The sequence below is a fragment of the Dicentrarchus labrax genome, unplaced genomic scaffold (assembly GCF_905237075.1).
Source record: "Dicentrarchus labrax unplaced genomic scaffold, dlabrax2021, whole genome shotgun sequence".
NCBI lineage: Eukaryota > Metazoa > Chordata > Actinopteri > Moronidae > Dicentrarchus > Dicentrarchus labrax.
The window spans coordinates 150,077-164,578 of record NW_026136705.1 but is presented as its reverse complement, the minus strand read 5'-3'; the positions used below and the strand labels follow the sequence as shown (position 1 = coordinate 164,578).

General features: G+C 38.2%; 2 protein-coding genes across 11 annotated transcripts in view; both read left to right on the top strand.

The window, feature by feature from the left end:
• The window catches only part of LOC127363438 (butyrophilin subfamily 1 member A1-like), a 38,734-nt gene extending 32,755 nt beyond the window's left edge, over positions 1–5,979 (top strand). Inside the window, exons 6-7 of the mRNA XM_051399859.1 lie at positions 3,748–3,852; positions 4,317–5,979. Of these exons, the coding sequence (XP_051255819.1) occupies positions 3,748–3,852; positions 4,317–4,669 (458 nt within the window). The 3' untranslated portion in view covers positions 4,670–5,979. The remainder of the gene's footprint in view (positions 1–3,747; positions 3,853–4,316) is intronic.
• LOC127363441 (butyrophilin subfamily 1 member A1-like) overlaps positions 1–14,502 on the top strand; it is a 77,650-nt gene that overhangs the window by 13,906 nt on the left and 49,242 nt on the right. The window contains exons 1-5 of one of the 10 annotated variants that reach the window (XM_051399866.1): positions 925–1,017; positions 9,486–9,564; positions 10,287–10,358; positions 10,579–10,932; positions 11,107–11,388. In XM_051399866.1, the coding sequence (XP_051255826.1) occupies positions 10,304–10,358; positions 10,579–10,932; positions 11,107–11,388 (691 nt within the window). In that variant the 5' untranslated portion in view covers positions 925–1,017; positions 9,486–9,564; positions 10,287–10,303. Of the gene's footprint in view, positions 1–922; positions 1,018–2,182; positions 2,195–8,336; positions 8,406–9,485; positions 9,565–9,730; positions 9,829–10,286; positions 10,359–10,578; positions 10,933–11,106; positions 11,389–14,502 lie in introns of those variants that run through there. The other 9 variants (XM_051399867.1, XM_051399865.1, XM_051399868.1 and 6 more) reach the window with 9 other exon arrangements.

Genomic DNA, 14,502 nt, shown 5'->3' with positions numbered 1-14,502 from the left:
GAGTCTGTCAGGAAGTCAGTGCAGACTGTACAGACAGTGCTGCTACTGCCTGGTACTAACTCATTATCAGATAATAAAACTGGAACAGAAATCCTGATCACATCAGAACTGTTTGATATATTCTGTATCATATCCTGTAAATGTGTTTGATATAATTGTATTGCCTTGTTAACAATGTGTGACATAATAAATTAATGAATAATAAATAAAGAACAAATAGGAGACATGTAAAGCTGTATTTCTTTCATTTTAAGAGGATCTTAAGTACCTGTGCTACTCCAGTCTAATCTCAACGTTCACTGCTTTACACATATCAAGACAAAGGATAGGTTCCACTAACGTGTCTGACTTGTTAAACTTGTTAAGTTAAATTAGTGTGTTGTAGTCAAACTAACTAAACTTTGGTTGAATAATCTGTTCAGGTCAAATACATTTTAACTCACAAACATGATGGAAATAAAGATGAATTAACACAAGTTGCTTTGTTGTTCATTAGGTTTGAGAAACGCTGGTCGATCTACATTAAATAAAGACACAGAAGACTGACATGTAACACAAGCAAACAGCTACTGAAGTTATCAGCTACTTTTACCTGATACAGTTGAGATAATACTGCCTGTATTGAATGTACTACTGTAATATTGTGATAATGCAGCTATGAAGGATTCCATTGAGAGAAAACATAAAAGACTTTATTTCTATTTTCATTAATTATTGCAATATAATAAAGTTTTTAAAGGATGATTTTATTGATTGTTGTTACCAGTATAAACTAAACACATTAGTTTGAGTGGATGTGAATGAAATGAGTGTATTTCTCCACTGGTTCTCCAACGTCTCTTAATATTAGTTTCATTTGTTGTCTGTCTGCATGTTCTAACACGTTTTTAACGTTTCAGGCTGTTTAACTTTTTAGGATCCTCCCCTCCTGTATGCATCAGTGACGTTCTTCTTCATTGCCTTCAGAGCGGGAACAGCACAACATGACTGATCCAGTTTGCATTCTTCACCCTGCAGGTAAGAGTTGTTTTTTAAAGTAAAATAATCCCTGATCAGCATTTTACTAATTTAATCAATAATCCTCATTCATAACGAAGTACAATTAACAGATAAATTGTTAATTAGCTGTGAAATTACGACAGGTTAACATATAAGGGCAGTTTCTTGCTTTAAATGATGCATATGTTACACTTCAGTCAGGACCACTTTTGTCAAAAGAGAACTTATTTCCAAATGCAGAATGTGATATTTGGCGGTATGGATCTGTTCTGGGACCTCTCTGCCCTTCCACGTGCACATGTGAAAAACTTAAGACAAGGAGAGCAGCAGCAAAGACCCCTCAGGGTACAGGACAGAGCAGGCTTCAATGACAACAGAAATAACATTGATTAAATCAGATAACACATAAAAGGTGGAGCTGGGGTGGAGGTGGGTTGCAGAGGATGCAGCAACGGTAGGCAGCTTAAATAAGGCACCACTAAATGAGGGGCCACTGGGGGCTTTTGAGGGACCTTTGGCTGATCTTTTGGGGCCACTGATTCCTGATGGTATTTCAGATGATTCTCAAACGGTGCTCTGTTGATTATTGCTGCCGTGCAAAAGCAATGTAAGGATGTCACATTTGTAAAACTCAGGCTGCATTTGACACATAACTGTGAACTCTGAAAGAGAGGAATATTTGAAATTCAATTGATTTAATTTGTGCAGCCTCATATGAGCAGAAACATAAGGTCTTTGGATAACAGCGTTCAATAAATGCAGCCATTCAGCCTTTAAGAGATCCAGTTCTTCTTCTGTGCAGACGTTCAGTGTTGAGTTAAGCTGAAGATCTCAGTAACACGAGTTTCCAGCTGTCAAAGTCAGTTGGTCAAATCTTTTTATCACAAAATTCCAACATTGATATTCTTAAAACAGACAAAATGTCTTCAAATATACAAACAGACTGTACAGGAGAAAAAGAACAGACTGACTATTTGACTGATTTCCCATGATTAGATCTGATATTAGATAAGGGTGAAAGAAAAACAGAGCACACTGATAGAGGACTGAAATCTAGAGTTTCTACCTTGTTCAACCTAATGTTCCACTGAGTAAAGACTTTTGTTTTATTTGTGTTTTTTAGAACAACCAGACTAAAAGATGCTGCCCAGTGACAGACTGTCCTTCATAATTCTTCTAATTGTGACTTTTGAAGGTAATACAACACACAAAACAGTAACACATTTATTGGCAATGAAACAAATTCACTATGAGATTATACAATCATTACATCAGTCTACAGTCACTCTGGTTGCTCTGAGGCTCCGTGGTCAATGCTATAAAATCTAACAACAATTTTTTATGATTTCATGCTTTTTTATTAAATGTTTTCTTACTTTTAGAAAGTAAAAATGATTCGATTCAGTCTGATGACATGTATTATAACTATACTACTGTTTCTTGTTTGTTCTTTAGTTTGCGTTGCAGAGCAGTCAGAGTTGATTTGTTCACATCAACCAATCGTAGCCCTGGCTGGTGATGATGTCATTCTACCATGCTACCTTGATCCTCCAATCAGTGCCAGTTCTGAGACAGTGGTGTGGACCAAACCTGGTTTAGACCCAAAGTACATCCATTTTCACCGAGATGGACGACTGATTTATGACAATCAAAATCCATCTTATAATTTCCGAACGAGACTGTTTGTGGATGAACTGCAGAATGGAAACGTCTCCATGAAAATCTTCAATGCAAAAATCTCTGATGCAGGAAAATACTTTTGCATCCTTGAATCAATGCTGGAGGAAGCTTCCATCCAACTCACTGTTGGTAAGTCAGACTTACTGAAGATGATGAATTACACATTTCTGCTTTGGTGGGAAATGTTAAGGTATAAACTTTTTAAATCATACACCAATGAGCCATAACATTAAGAGCACTAACAGTGAATAACACTGATTATCTGGTTATCATGGCAGTCAGTAGGTAGTGGGAATTATGGGCAGCGTGAGGATTTGAGCGACTTTGACAAGGGCCACGTTGTGATGGATGACTGGGTCAGAGCATCTCCAAACCTGCAGCTCTAGTGGAGTGTTCCTGGTCTGCAGTGGTCAGTACCAATCAAAAGTGGTCCAAGGAAGGAAACCGGAGACAGGGGTCATGGGCCGGCCGAGGCTCACTGATGCATGTGGGGAGCTAAAAGCTGGCCCGTGTGGTTCAATCCAACAGACGAGCTACTGTAGCTCAAACTGCTGAAACAGTTAATGCTGGTTCACAGTTTGTTGGTACAGAGCTGCAGGGTGCCCAGGCGGTCATAATGTTATGGCTGATTGGTGTAGTTTGACTGTGATACAAGTTGGATCTGAATCCAGTGTTTGAAATTCCTCCTCATCAGGTGTCATCTCCACTCCCATCACAGAGGTCATCTTACACAACTTTAAAGACATTGTTTTACGGTGTGAGTCTAAAGGCTGGTATCCAGAGCCTGAGGTGGTCTGGCTGGACGGTGAGGGAAACCTCCTCTCTGCTGGACCTACAGAGACAGTCAGAGGTCCTGATGACCTCTATACTGTCAGCAGCAGAGTGACTGTGGAGAAGAGACACAGCAACAACTTCACCTGTAGAGTCCAACAGAAGGACATCAACCAGACCAGAGAGACACACATCTATGTTCCAGGTTATAAAGAGCTCTAAATATATTAAACATATTGTCACTGTTGAGCTCTAGTTTGATTCAATGTCATTCTGTTCTCTCTTCTATCTTTTCAGATGATGTATTTACAGTTCAGTCGTCTACTTGTTGTGTTTGGAGCATCGTCATTGTCATTTTCATTACTGTGCTGCTGTTCATTATTATCATTCTGATAGCCAAACGTAAGTCACATAAAAATTTACTTTTTTATGCCAAGTTACAGTTAGAGCTCTTTATTGGCTGTATGTAGGGATTAATTCTACTTTTTGCCTGTTTTTGCTTTTGTGTAAAATCAAGGACCCGTTCTTTCAAAAACAAAAAAAAGAAAGAAAGGAAATAAATGTGAGTGGTAAATCTGCCTCTGTAACTGTAAACTGTTTTGTGCCATAACAGCGAGAAGGGAAAGCTTGACAGGCCAAACATTAACTAAGCAAATGGTCATGAAAATACATTTTGGAAAAAAAATCTCTCTCCTTTGGAAATGTTCTGTTTATGAAAGTCACTGTGATGTTAAAAATATTCCAGTTCAATTATCATATTTTTGTTCTGCTTGTGTAGTTTTCTCAGTTTAACACTCATTCATTGATTAGACAAAAACACATGAACACAACAACTTCAACACTCTCCTGTTTCTGTTGGCTCACAGGTATAAAGAGGAACCAGAAGAATGAAAATGAACAGACAGAGAAAGAAAAAGATGAACAGCAGGATGTAAAAAAGTCTGTGATCCCAAGAAAGCCAAATTACATGAAGAAGCAAAATGCAGTTGAGAATACATGTGAAGACCTTCCTATACTGAAGGGAAAGAAGGAGGAGGACCAGAGAGATCAACTGGACAAAATGGAGAGATCACAGAGAGAGGAAACATCAGAACCGGGAAATAACACAGAAGACGAGAAACAGAAGACACTTGAAAATACAGAGAGACAACGAAAAACCTCCTGTAGTGATGGAGAACGATTAGGTCGTAGAGAAGAAGAGTGGAGGAAATCATTGTGACACTGGAACATATTCTCCATCTTTTCCTGGTCTACCCGGTCAGAGCTCAGACGTAGAGCGGGTCGTCCACTAATCAGAAGGTTGGTGGTTAGATTCCCTCCAGTCCGCATGTTAAAGTACTGACAAAAAATCCAATCAAACCCAGAATCAGATGGGTCACTGCTGCACCATGGGCCTGTAATGTCCATTCAGACTTTTGTATTTCCTAAGGTTTATTTTGTCCAAAACAAGGAAGTAAATCCCGGTTCCTGCATCAGCCCACCCAGGTGCATGCTGGTCCTACGTTTGCCTTCCTTGAGAAAAAGAATGTATTAACCAAAAGGCTTACAGCACCACCTCCAGGCAGGGAGGGAAAACAGCTGATCATAGAAATCATAGAGAAACAAATATGAGACTCAGGGTCATCCAAGAAAGGTTTGATCTTAGGTACCTACAAGTTCATCAGTTCCTTTTATGCAGAGAATCTCAATCTTAAACTCCTGCAGCAGTAATGACCAGCACTTAAGTCTCTGATTGTTAGAGCACATATGGGACAGGAACACAAGAGGATTGATGTCTCGATAAAGAAGAACTAAAGAAGTGAACTTGAACCAACATAACCTCAAAATGCTGAGCCAGAAGCAATGACAGGGCTGGTCTGAGTATCATCAGATAATCTGTCATTCATTTGTCATTTAAAAATGTCAATTTGTCTTTTGTTTCATAATAAAAAAGGGTCTGATTTAGGTTTATGTGACCAAAGTCTAGTTACAGACAAAGGACGACACAAGAAGTCCTGGCACTGTGCAACAGGTGAGGTTGAGACAGAGATACACTTTCTCTTAAAATCACATTGGAATACTTTAAAACATTTAATCCAACAATTCCAAACTTTAAAGAGTTAATTGACAATAACAAAAAAAGATTATATTGGGAGAGAGACATGCAGCAAACATAGAGCGACAAAATGTCACAAACTGAGGGACAGACATTAAAATATAATTACTGAATAAGACAAATCAATATCTTGTTGTACATATAGAACACACACACACACACACACACACACACACACACACACACACACACACACACACACACACACACAGATGTTCTTTTTACCAGTATTTCTCTGTTTTTATTCAACTGCTTATTGTTGTTTTGTATTTAATGAATAGATTCTTTATTAAATGTATTCTTAATGTTTATGTTTTCTGGATTAATTTTATTATTTCAATTCCATTTATTTTAGAATTGTGTTAATTTTGGCAAAGCTTTGGCAATAATTGATTCTCACATTCATGCCATTAAAAGCATATTAAATTAATAAAGTGTGAGAGTGTTTGTGAAAGAGTGTAACAGCAGTGGTTGTAGTCCAGCACAGACAGGCTGCAGTGATTGATGTTAATGTAGTTTGTGTCTGTTCATATGTGAACTGTGCTAATACTTACAAAGACACACAGTTACACTAGTGAATGTGTTACTCTGATGGTTTTAATAGATTTTAGATGATAAATAGAAAATTATTATGTATATTAGGCAACTTTTCTGCGTTTACAACATTTATTCACTCATCTAAAATGTCTCTAAACATGAGACCTGATCCACATCAACTGCAGAGCAGAATAAACTGGAGACACGGCAGGGCTGTGTGTCACTTTACTTCATGACTCCTGATTTTATCCAGATGTTTTTGATCCAGGTGTTCATCCTCCAGGAGACTCAGTCAGTCTGTTCTTCATGTCTGCAGTTTTCTGACAGACACACCGCTTTCTGACAGACACACAACTAAACACTCAGCAGTGTTTACTTTATACCTCAGTCTGTATAAATGAGCTGACTTGTGCATTCAAATAGTTAAAGTGTGGGAGACCAAACCTCCCTCTGTTTAACCCCTGATGAGGGTTGAATCAATGAAAGGTCCAGTGTGTAACATTGAGGAGGATCTACTGGCACAAATGGAAGATAATAAGTATGTTTTCATTAGTGTTTAATCACCTGAAAATAAGAATCAAACCAACATTCAGGCTCTAAAATACAGGAGGTTTTTAATAGTGTCCATATTAAAGGCATGGTCACTATCCTGGTGTGTTTGTGTGTGTTTAGATATTTTAGGTGAAACGTCATCCTGCTCTGACATTTTTACAACCACTGAATCTGGTTGTGTGTTTCCAGTTTGTGACGACTGACAGTTGGTTTTTATTGTATATTGTGTTGATAGAGTGCGCATTATTTCATAGACGATGTGGCAACTTGTTTGTTGTTTATTCAGCCTCAAACTCTAAAAGTCAAACACTTGGTTTCACCCTGACTGAAAGTCAATATAAAGTCACACCCGTTATCTAACCCACAGTGAAAGTACACATTGTTAATCTGAGGTTGTCTTTGTGGATATTTCATTCTGGACTTTGACCGTACAGCTTCCTCCCTGAGTTGAGGCTCCTTCACTCACTCAACAGGTATGTAGGATTTTTACATCAAACACTTAATAATACATTACATTAGTGATTTATTTCACATGCCATTATTGTAATTATTTATAGTGTGTTTCTGGATTAAAAGTCAAACTGTCAACAGTTTTTTTCTGTAGTATTATTTCATTCATGTGGCTACAGTAGTGAACGCTGTGGTAATCTGGGACCAATCAGCATTTTACTTTGTATTCACACATATCCAACCTGCTTTCCTCTTGTCTTAACTACAATGTTCAACTCTGTTTTATTTGGTACTAATAAAACATTCAGTCACATTGTTCAGGAGTTTATATGAACAGTAAAACCACCACTGTGTTCAACAAAGGTCTGAATCATTACACTGATTACACTGCGTTCAGTTATGATTGAGATATTTCTCCTCTGGTTTCTCCCCCCTAAAAGTAATTTTCCCCCAGGGATTATTTTTGTATTTCTGATTCTGATTCTGATTTTAGAGTGAATTGAGTCAATTTATTCTCATTTTCAGAACTTTAGAATGATTCACATGAAGTCTGCTATCTTCAATCAGCCATCTCTTCAACCCTCATCATCATCGCCATCACCATTTTGTTCTGTTTTTCCTGTCTGTCCTGGTAAAAGGACTGCTGTCCTTACACATTTCTACACTTACTGTGGGGTTTTCTGTAACACCTTTTAAACAGTAGGGAGTACAGAGTGTGTACAATCTAAATCAACAAATGGCCACTTTAAGGTGTGTGTGTGTGTGTGTGTGTGTGTGTGTGTGTGTGTGTGTGTGTGTGTGTGTGTGTGTGTTGTTCATTAGGTTTGAGAAACGCTGGTTGATCTACATTAAATAAAGACACAGAAGACTGACATGTAACACAAGCAAACAGCTACTGAAGTTATCAGCTACTTTTACCTGATACAGTTGAGATAATACTGCCTGTATTGAATGTACTACTGTAATATTGTGATAATGCAGCTATGAAGGATTCCATTGAGAGAAAACATAAAAGACTTTATTTCTTTTTTTATTAATTATTGCAATATAATAAAGTTTTTAAAGGATTATTTTATTGATTTGTCTTGTTACCAGTATAAACTAAACACACAAGTGTATTTCTCCACTGGTTCTTCAACGTCTCCTCATATCAGTTACATTTGTTGTCTGTCTGCATGTTCTAACACGTTTTTAACGTTTCAGGCTGTTTAACTTTTTAGGATCCTCCCCTCCTGTATGCATCAGTGACGTTCTTCTTCATTGCCTTCAGAGCGGGAACAGCACAACATGACTGATCCAGTTTGCATTCTTCACCCTGCAGGTAAGAGTTGTTTTTTAAAGTAAAATAGTCCCTGATCAGCATTTTACTAATTTAATCAATAATCCTCTTTCATAACGAAGGACTATTAACAGATAAATTGTTAATTAGCTGTGAAATTACGACAGGTTAACATATAAGGGCAGTTTCTTGCTTTAAATGATGCATATGTTACACTGTCAGGACCACTTTTGTGAAAAAAAAAACTTATTTCCAAATGCAGAATGTGATATTTGGTGGTATGGATCTGTTCTGGGACCTCTCTGCCCTTCCACGTGCACATGTGAAAAACTTAAGACAAGGAGAGCAGCAGCAAAGACCCCTCAGGGTACAGGACAGAGCAGGCTTCAATGACAGAAATAACATTGATTAAATCAGATAACACATAAAAGGTCAAGCTGGGGTGGAGGTGGGTTGCAGAGGATGCAGCAACAGTAGGCAGCTTAAATAAGGTACCACTAAATGAGGGGCCACTGGGGGCTTTTGAGGGACCTTTGGCTGATCTTTTGGGGCCACTGATTCCTGATGGTATTTCAGGCTGCATTTGAGATAAAACTATGAACTCTGAAAGAGAGAGAAAGAGTGCTCTAACTGTGAAATAATGGGAAAAATCAAAACACCAAACAGAAAGAAATGTGACCTCTTTTTCTTACTGAAACATGATAATTTTTGTTGTGCAGCCTCATTTGTGCAGAAAGGGCTGAGATAAAATTGACTGCTGCTGAAACTCTCACCCTCCAATAACACACTAAGGTGTTAAAATGTCAATAACATTGATATTTTTAAGACAGACAAAATGTCTTCAAATATACAAACAGACTGTAGGAGGAGGAGAAGAACAGAAAAAGCTCATACAACACAAGATTCCCTTCATGGACATTCAGGCACTATTTGACTGATTTTCCACAAGTACGTGCATGTTTAGATCTGGTTTCAGATGAAGGTGAAAGGAAAACAAGTTGGTAGTGATCCACTGAGACAGAAAGATGAAAGAAAAGATAAACTAAAAAACAGCAGAGTTTCCAACAAGGGAAGACATTTGTTTTTGTTTTTTGTTTGTTTTTGTTTTTATTTTATTTGCAGGAGTCTACAATGCTGTCCAGTGATGGACTGTCCTTCAGGACCTGCAATGTTTTAATGTGTCTGATACTGACTTTTGAAGGTATTTCCACACAAAACACTCCAGGAACATTTTGATGTGTGTGTTCTGGATGTTTCACACATGTAGTATGTCTGTATTTTTATACTGAGAGAGAGAGAGAGAGAGAGAGAGAGAGAGAGAGAGAGAGAGAGAGAGAGAGAGAGAGAGAGAGAGAGAGAGAGAGAGAGAGAGAGAGAGAGAGAGAGAGAGAGAGAGAGAGATGTTAAGTCCATGACCACTGCAGCAAGGACTCAGCTTTGGTAAATGGGGTGCCAGATCCACCAGGTGAGCTACCAGGATGCCCCACTGTTACACATTGATTACAATATTTTATAGAAAGCTGTTTAGAAATTAAAAATTTTTTTATCAGTGGAGGAGGAAGAACTCTTACAGTCAGTAAATGAAGCACTACCACAAAATACATAATCCTTAATCAGTATTTTACTCATTTAATCTATAATCTACTTTCAGGGTGAAGTACTATTAACAGTTAATGAATAAATGTTACAGTTCTTTTCAATAATTAACAGTTAATTTCCTGTGAAATGATTGAGGAGTTAACATGTGAGGACAGTTTGATGCTTTAAAGGATGCATTTAGATACACAGTCCATCTTAATGCAAACATACATTGAAAGAGTTATTGATCACTTTTTCCTGAAGTGATGCTCTATCACAACTTCAGTGGAAGCAGCTGTGTGTTAAGTAGAGAGTAAAGACATTTGTTTTATTTGTGTTTTTTAGAACAACCAGACTAAAGGATGTTGCCCAGTGACAGACTGTCCTTCATAACTCTTCTAATACTGACTTTTAAAGGTAATTTGCACGCAAAACAGTAACACAGGCTACAGTCACACTGGTTGATCTGAGGCTGCAGCGGTCGATTTTCTTTGTTTTTGATGCAGTTTTAGAACAATGTTTATGATTTCATGCTTTTTAATTAAATGTTTTCTTACTTTTTAGAAAGTAAAAATGAATCCATTCAGTCTGATGACATGTATTATAACTATGCTACTGTTTCTTGTTTGTTCTTTAGTTTGCGTTGCAGAGCAGTCAGAGTTGATTTGTTCACATCAACCAATCGTAGCCCTGGCTGGTGATGATGTCATTCTACCATGTTACCTTGATCCTCCAATCAGTGCCAGTTTTGAGACAGTGGTGTGGACCAAACCTGGTTTAGACCCAGAGTACATCCATTTTCACCAAGATGGACGACTGATGTTTGAAACTCAAAATCCATCTTATTTTTACCGAACGAGACTGTTTGTGGATGAACTGCAGAATGGAAACGTCTCCATGAAAATCTTCAAAGTGAAAATCTCTGATGCAGGAAAATACTTTTGCTTCCTTCGATCAATGTTGAAGGAAGCTTCCATCCAACTCACTGTTGGTAAGTCAGACTTTCTGAAGATGATGAATTACACATTTGTGCTGACTGCAAAGATCAGTAATGTAACTTTATATTAGAAGTAAGCAGCCATGATAAGACACAAAGAAAACAGTGCTGTAAGTTATTTGTTGGATCTGAATCCACTGTTTGAAATTCCTCCTCTCTTCTCATCAGGTGTCGTCTCCACTCCCATCATAGAGGTTGTCTCCAATAACAGTGGAAGAGTAGTTTTACAGTGTGAGTCTAAAGGCTGGTATCCAGAGCCTGAGGTGGTCTGGCTGGACGGTGAGGGAAACCTCCTCTCTGCTGGACCTACAGAGACAGTCAGAGGTCCTGATGACCTCTATACTGTCAGCAGCAGAGTGACTGTGGAGAAGAGACACAGCAACAACTTCACCTGTAGAGTCCAACAGAAGGACATCAACCAGACCAGAGAGACACACATCTATGTTCCAGGTTATAAAGAGCTCTAAATATATTAAACATATTGTCACTGTTGAGCTCTAGTTTGATTCAATAATGTCATTCTGTTCTCTCTTCTATCTTTTCAGATGATTCATTCCCAGTTCAGTCGTCTTCTGATCGGATTCGGATCATCATCATTCCTCCTGTTTGCATTATTGTGCTGTTCATCATTATCACTCTGATAATATGTAAGTCACATATTTATTTTCCTTTTTTATACCAAGTTCCTGTCAGAGCACTTTATTGACATACATACAGGCATAACAACATTAACTAAGCAAACAGTCTGAAATGATCTTCACTGCAGGAAATTTGGGGAAAATGGAGGAAATAAAAGAAAATGTGTTGCTTTCAAATCTAAGGCAAAAACACAAAAACACTGTTCTTCTTCTGTTGGCTCACAGGCACAAAGAGGAACCAGAAGAATGAAACTGAACAGGAAGAGGACGAAGGTCAACAGCAGGATGTAAAAACTACAGAGTTTCTGACCCAAATAAACACTGAAGACGAGAGACAGAAGACACTTGAAAACACAGAGAGATGCAGCGTTCAACGACGTCGACTAAAGCGTTCCTCTAGTGATGGAGAACGAGGAGGTCGTAGAAAAGAAGAGTGGAGGAAATCATTGTGACACTGGAGCATATTCTCCATCTTTTCCTGCTCTACCCGGGCAGGCGGCTGTCAGAGCTCAGACGTAGAGCGGGTCGTCCACTAATCAGAAGATTGGTGGTTAGATTCCCTCCAGTCCGCATGTTAAAGTGTCATCTGTGTGTGTGTGTGTGTGTGTGTGTGTGTGTGTGTGTGTGTGTGTGTGTGTGTGTGTGTGTGTGTGTGAATGTGCATTAGCTACTTTCTGATAAGCAGTTGGCACCACCTCTGCCATCAGTGTGTGAATGTGTGCTAGGAAGACTAGAAAGATGAGTGCAGTCCATTTACCCCCATGTTAAGAGAGGAATGATAGTTTACAATCCATCCATTAGTACTTTGTTTTCAATCTGTGTGAGCAGGTGTTGTCTTTGTGGGACTGTTAAACCTGGCCTAGTGGTAACCAGAGCCTAGCACAGGAATGACTCCCCTCTTCCCCATTCCATAAGGTGACCAGTGTCACAACAGTGGCAGCCCAATATAATTGATTTTCTGCGATATACACACACAGACAACCAGAGAAAAATATGACTTCATACAGGTTGGAAAAAAAAAAAACAGGCTCCCAGTCATACAAATCTACTACTTTACATTTCATTAACTTCAACTGCACATTGCAAATATTCTTTTTACCTAATACTGTGATCTTTTGCTCATTCCTGCAAAAACTTCCATTTAAAATAACTTCCATGTTTCTATTATTGTATTCATACTTTCAAATTATCATATTTTTTCATATATTCGTTTTCTATTTTTCTATTTATGCTGCTTGACTTGCATTACGTGTTTCTCTTGTCTTGGTTCATTGTTATGCACATATATAATATATAATAATTGTGATCATTGAATCATTTTGGTCATTTGTATTTAGAGAATAACTCTTATCATGGCTGCCACTCAAATACTCCCAGGTCCTTTCACTCAGTTAGTAATCAAAAACTCTATTGGACCGGACCCCCAGTCAGGTTGAGTCATAACACCCTCCCACCAGAGAGAGAGAGAGAGAGAAAACACAGTTTCTGTTTGCCAGTATTTTCTTGTTGTTGTTTATCTTCTCATTGATTAATGAACATTAATATTGACTGAATGTATTCTGAGAGAGACATTGTCATTATGGTGAGATACTATATAATGACATATACTACATATTATATATAGACTTTATATAACTATACTAATAATAACAACTACTGTAATATTTGTTTACTATATTTTATTGTTGTTGTTATTCTGACTGATCTCAGTATTGTTAGAGTGACGAGAGAGACAATAGAATTAGAGTTGTATGTTGTATGTGTAAATGTATGCAGTGTATCAACGTTTGTCAAAAATGTCAAAGTTCTTTAATGATTCAATGAAAAAAAGCTTCATTGCTGAAAACATCATGAATGATGTCTGATTGGATTTGATCAGGTGTTCATCCTCCAGGAGACTCAGTCAGTCTGTTCTTCATGTCTGCAGTTAACTGCTTCATCCTCTTCCTCTGCAGGAATATGTCTCCTTATGAACAGCCACAAGAGGGCGTAACAGGCTTTCTGACAGACACACAACTAAACACTCAACAGTGTTTACTTTATACCTCAGTCTGTATAAATGAGCTGACTGGTGCATTCAAATAGTTAAAGTGTGGGAGACCAAACCTCCCTCTGTTTGACCCCTGATGAGGGTTGAATCAATGAAAGGTCCAGTGTGTAACATTGAGGAGGATCTACTGGCACAAATGGAAGATAATAACTATGTTTTCATTAGTGTATAATCACCTGAAAATAAGAACCAAACCAACATTCAGGCTCTAAAATACGGGAGGTTTTTAATAGTGTCCATATTAAAGGCATGGTCACTATCCTGGTGTGTTTGTGTGTGTTTAGATATTTTAGGTGAAACGTCATCCTGCTCTGACATTTTTACAACCACTGAATCTGGTTGTGTGTTTCCAGTTTGTGACGACTGACAGTTGGTTTTTATTGTATATTGTGTTGATAGAGTGCACATTATTTCATAGACGATGTGGCAACTTGGGTGACGTCTGACAAACATACAATATCTATGGATCTGTGTACGGCGGTTATTGATAATAAAGTGTGAGGGACGTACAAATTACTGGAGTTTCCTGGGAGAGACAATGAAACAGGAGGGTGCCGGGAGATGGCCTTGAAATATGGGAGAAACCCGGGAAAAACGGGAGTGTTGGCAGGTTTGATGAGGATAATGTTACCTTAGAATGAGCCGATTTTATCTTTAGAGGGAGTGGGTCCTCTTCTACAGAGTCCGCCATGTTTGTAGCCCAGAACAGATAAACCAAACACTGGCTGTAGAGAGGACCTTTTGTGTTGTTGGAGAGTTTCTCCTTTGTGCTCGGTAGATTCAAGTTTCAGCTGATTGCAGTCTGAAACTTCACCACTAGAGGTCACTAATTCCTGCACACTGGTCCTTTAACTTTGTTTATTTAGTTCAGGCCTC